The sequence below is a fragment of the Adelges cooleyi genome, unplaced genomic scaffold, assembly GCF_023614345.1.
Source record: "Adelges cooleyi isolate 19-005CV unplaced genomic scaffold, UGA_ACOO_1.1 ACOO_flye_CR_arks_rails_tigmint_CR_PRNA_740, whole genome shotgun sequence".
Taxonomy (NCBI): Eukaryota; Metazoa; Arthropoda; class Insecta; order Hemiptera; family Adelgidae; genus Adelges; species Adelges cooleyi.
Genome location: NW_026096448.1, coordinates 37,387 through 42,868, shown reverse-complemented (window position 1 = coordinate 42,868; position 5,482 = coordinate 37,387). Strand labels below are relative to the sequence as shown.

The 5,482-nt window shown below is 32.0% G+C and overlaps 1 protein-coding gene across 1 annotated transcript; it reads right to left on the bottom strand.

Moving 5' to 3' along the window:
* Positions 1–423: 423 nt before the first annotated feature.
* On the bottom strand, positions 424–4,438 carry LOC126845304 (probable cytochrome P450 6a14). The gene is made up of 4 exons (XM_050583953.1): positions 3,520–4,438; positions 2,954–3,178; positions 1,034–1,285; positions 424–868 (listed from the first exon to the last, which is right to left on the bottom strand). The coding sequence occupies exons 1-4, from the start codon at positions 4,421–4,423 to the stop codon at positions 699–701; spliced, it is 1,551 nt and encodes a 516-aa protein (XP_050439910.1). The 5' UTR covers positions 4,424–4,438; the 3' UTR covers positions 424–698.
* Positions 4,439–5,482: the final 1,044 nt, after the last annotated feature.

Genomic DNA, 5,482 nt, shown 5'->3' with positions numbered 1-5,482 from the left:
AAATTTGTGGACTTCTTGATATTTTATGTTCTTTGAACCTAACCTCTATGATATCACAGATTTTATCTAATCTGTGATGATATTTCATTTTGTCTCTCCAACATAACATTTATCACATTTTTCACAGAGTATTTTATAAATCACTAATTTTTTTCTCTTCCCCTAACTTATCTTTGAACTTTTAACTTTAATGTACTTTAATCGAAAACTATTATGATCGTAATACTTCTTATGATCAAAAGAAAAAGACAATTTTAAATGCCATAATAATAATAATATTATACAATAATAAACCGGTCGCGTAAAAACTCAACCATCTCAAAATCTGCTTGCCCTTCACTGCTCAATATTCCATAAATCATGTTATTGTCATCTACAAGTCCTAATATGTACTTAGATTTTTCCAAACTATTAGATGTACTCTTTTTAAGAGGCAATGAGAATTATTGTCCCTACATTATAGTTGTTGTTTAAATATTACATGGATATAGTATATTCAGGTTGGCGCTGGCTTCTAGACTCATATTAGCACAATTCGTCCAAATGTCACAAAAAGACAGAAAATAATAATTTTTTAAAGTAGATAAGACAATGAAAAATAAAATAATAGCAATAGACAAAACGGTGTACACTTTGTTAGTAGTCGTTCAAAATATTATGAAACAATAATTTGTTTACAGTTTCTTAATGATGTATAATTAGGAATCAAGGCTCTTAAATTTCAACCATATTCCATTTTCTGGTACAGTAGTCAAAGTTAGTTTTTTAAATTTCATTGGAGCATCAGTTTTTTCACATGGTTCTACTTCGTATTTCGATAATATTTCCGAGAGTGCTAATTTCATCTCCATTTCGGCAAAACGTTTACCTATAAAATATATTGAAAATTGTATTATCAGTAAGTTCAGTTAAACATAGGAATCAGTTACAACAAAGTTTACACAGAACGGCAAAACAAATATTTTACCGTCAAATGATTTGAATTATATTTTCTACTTGCGCCGTCCAACGATAACCGAAGAGCTTTATTTACCTAAACACAGACGAGGTCCTTCTCCAAAAGGCATGTAAACACCACTGGGTCTTTTGGCTTTTTCTTCGGGGGTAAAGCGTTCCGGATTGAAGGTAACAGGATCCGTGTAATACATTGGATCCATGTGCAGGCTGTATGCAGGTATGGCGATTTTAGTTCCCTTTTCTATTACCAAATCTTCTCCGGGAACTTGGTAGGACTTTGAAGTCTCTCTGATGAGTAACGTCAATGGTGGATACATGCGTAGAGTTTCTATAAAAAAAAAAAAAAACGCATTTTAAAAAGGTAGTATAGAAAGAAAAAAGTTTTTCAGCTGAGTCTGCAACCACGAAATGGCATTTTCATGTCTCGAAAAAATTTAGAGTAGTGGTGGAATTATAGATAATGAAATAGTATATGAACGAGCTAGTACCTAAGGTGGCTAGTAAACATATCAAGTTTCTGGCTTATATTTTAGTGTTTTCATAATATCTGACCTTGAACAATTCATAGGAAATGTGACCTGTCAAAATACATTGAATTTATTTTTCAGTTATAATTTAATCGTTGTGAATATAACGGGCACAGGGCAGTTGGCCGAAAAATAATAAGCGATTTTATCACCGATATCATGCACGAGCACCTGCGTCACAAAAAAAATATTCGAATATTTAAAATCCTTATCAATAGACTTAATATGTATTGCATTTGTATTGATGATAAAGAATTTGTATTGCTGATAGACGAAAGTGAAGGATATACTGTACCTAAATTGTATTATTAATAAATTAATTTATTCTTTTAAGTTTAAACTATACTATAGCTATTATTATCATGACAAAACAGTAAACAGCTTAATTTGTTGTTCTAATAATTTAATAAGTCAAAAATAAGAATAACTCCTTAATTATTTATTAGTAACTAAACTTAAGTGATACGATAAATGGTAGACATTTTCAGGAGTGAAAAATATATATTTCCAAAATAAAATAATTTTATTAACTATTCTCCTGATTCTATAAACAAAGACAAGCCAAACAAATTATTAAATCTAAAAGAGTGAATCACAACTGGAATTATTACTTCTATAAGAAATAGAGAAGAAAAACTTTTATACAGTAACTTAAATGTCTAAGCATATTAACTTGAATGAGCAAATTTCTTTATACAAATTGACAACACTGTACTTTGTACTATTACGAAATTTGCAATTGAGGGGTGACATTTCAAAACGTACTATTTCCCGTGTTAAATTGAGTTTAAAACATTGCTATACTTTCATACTTTATATTTTTTGTTTTTATTTTTAATAATTTATCAAAATCAAACAGTTTATACAATATTTACAAAAGCAAAGACTGTAAATGATTATTGTGATATAATAATACTATATTATTGTAACATTTTTAAAGGCCTACTTGTCAAATATATATTAGTTTTTATTTCTACTCTATTCGAATGAAATATTTGATTTATAAATTGTAAGATAAGCAACGACCGCGAGTTGAAAAATGTTGATAAAGTGAGATCAAAGATTAGGTATTGTTTGCTGGCGTTATTAATGTTTTACAGTTACTTCTACAAAAACAGCATACGAAATAATGTAATTTAAATTAATTTAGTATTATTATTTAAATGATCAAAATGTGTTTAATTATTCTGTTGTTTTCAATTTATTTTATATTTGTATGATTACGATATTTTTTTTTTAATGAATAAAAAAATAAGGTTTTATTTTTTATGGAGATCACACAAAACATATTGTAACAAATTACAGACACATGGAAAAAACAAAGTATGAATTATTTACTTTTTCAGGAAATAGTTAGCTATGAATGAATAACAAAATATACTCACAAAAAATAGAATTAGTATGTTTTGAAATGTCGCCCCTCAAATACACTGACTTCATATACCTAGATATAGATTAATGCTACTAACCTGCCAAAACCATTTCGAGATATGGAAGTTCTGCTAAGAAACCACTATTAAGTTCATCGTCATGGTTTGACTTTGCGGTTAGGATTTCTTCACGGACACGGTCTTGAATGTGTTTTTTTAAGGCTAATTCATATAAACAGAAGCTCACAGTCGTAGATACCGTCTCGAAACCGGCCACAAACATTAAGAAAGCATTGGCTATTATATCCATTTCTTTATAGCTCACTGTGAAATAATAATATAACAACAATATCAATACAATAGGTTCTCGATTGAAAAATAATGTTAAACTAATACGATAAATACACAAGCATTATTTTTACTATACTCTAAAATGTTCATAATGTGACTACTACCGTTTTTCCCCTGTGCCCTTCACATATTAATATCTATAACATGACAAAGTTAGAACGCAATCACATGATGTTGATCTCAAAGAATATTAACATTTTTTGTCCGACGACCAAAATAGTGTTTTTCGGCATGTAGTTTAATAAATTATATACTATTAAATGTTAATATCGTACATCATTTGAATTGTAAATTTATTGGAATGTATCAGTTACCGGACGGCTCCGATTTGTTGATGACCAAGTCTGTTCTGGCCTGTAGCAGACATTGCACAAAGTCATTTCTTGTGATGTGGTTCTTTTGTCTGTATTCCATTGTCTGGAAAAACGATTTTTCAAAAAAATCCGTCGCAAACTTTGGGAAATCGTTTATTTTCAACATTTTCCTCAACCCTGGCGAGATGAACTCGCACATGTCTTTCAGCTGAAGTCTAATTGACGGCGCGAACACAGCTCTTCCCGCCTTGCGGAATAAGGAATTATCATCGACTATGGTGTTCAACTGCAGTCCGAAGGCGCATGTGCCGATCACGTCCATCGAATAATCGCCAATGACGCCACGCACCTCCAGCACGTCCGACTGGGCTAGTTTCAACTGCAGGTTGTTCATCAGTTGGTCGCCACAGTCTTTTATCTGTTCTCGCATGTTCTTCAGCTTCGACGACGTGAACACCGGGCTTATTTTGGCCCTGATGATTTTCCATTTCTGACCTTTCATCGTGAACATGTGGTTGGTTATAGGAGTGGCGTCTATGTCCACGGGGAACCCGTGATCGGAGAAGTGCCAGAAGTCCTTGACCAGCACCTTGGCGATGAGTTCCGGGTCGCGGAGCATCAACGTTGGCGTTCTCATCTGGTAAAATCCCCAGTATTTGTGTCCGGCACTCTGTTTGTACAGCCTGCCGAAAAACTCCGTCTGGTGTTCCAGTCCAATCAACATGCGGCTAAAATTTCCCAACAGCGGCACTGGCCGGTCGTGGGGCACGTTTCTTTTGCGCCAGTATCCGTAAGTGGAGATGCTGAAGTAATACAATAGAAATCCTACGGCTACGAAAAACGCGCCCGTGTACAGAAACCAGGTGCCGGTAAAAGGCCATGTACCGGCTACGGATAACAACATGATTGCACTGTACAGTGCAATGGAAACACAACTAAAGCCTCATGGCTGTTTGCCGTGTTGCTTAGATAGGTGAAATCACTATTCGAACAGATAATGTTTGACGTAGGCTGACTTTGTTATCAATTTAAATAATATTAAACATTCGTAGCTGTGTTAATTAACAATTAAACGTGTTGATCCAAACGGTTGAACAAACGAAGTTAGAATGGATACAATAATTGTTTGATACGCGGAATATAGGACGTGTTGTTCACGCGTCCTGTATACTCTAAGGTCTACTACTGACCTTCGCCTGTTTTCTCAGTAGCTGATATTTAATTCGTACATTTATGTATATTTTATTTGTTTTGTAGTTTTCAAAAGACCTCGTATATTTTAGTATTTTACTAACGGATGAACAGGGTTATGCAGGGTAAATAAGGGAAGAATTAAAACAATTATTTATTTTTATCATTTTTTAGCTAATAGTTCACCCAATTCTGATACCTTTTTCAACAATGTTACCTGTCCCTTAATGTATTAATAACCAACAAATATACGATTTTTAAACAGTAATGTGTAATAACTGAAATTTTTCAAATCGAGAATAATTAACTGAAAAATTTGACTGGTTCAAAACAAATCAGCTTTGAATAATTACTATTGAATTTATTAGAGTTTTAAACTTAGGATGAGAGGTGGAGTGCGGTTGAATAACGCGCTTAAATAATACTATTTTCCACATTACTTCTCTACCTAAAATATTAAACTTCAATAACTTTAAAATAAATTAATCATCTACCGTATGATATTTTCCAAAAATTATCTTAATTTAAAAAAAGTTAAAAAAATGTTTACATTACCATTTAAAAATCTTAAGTTCATAGGTTATCAAGTAATAACACATAATGGATGAAGTAATATTGTTGGAAAACATATTGTATTTGAGCTGACTAAAATCAATAAAAAAAAGTGTTTTTAAAAATACTAATATGTTTTTATAGATGCAGTAGTAAACCAATCACACAATATATATATATACACATATGAAATGGTTGGTCGATAAAAAGTTTGTAGCAT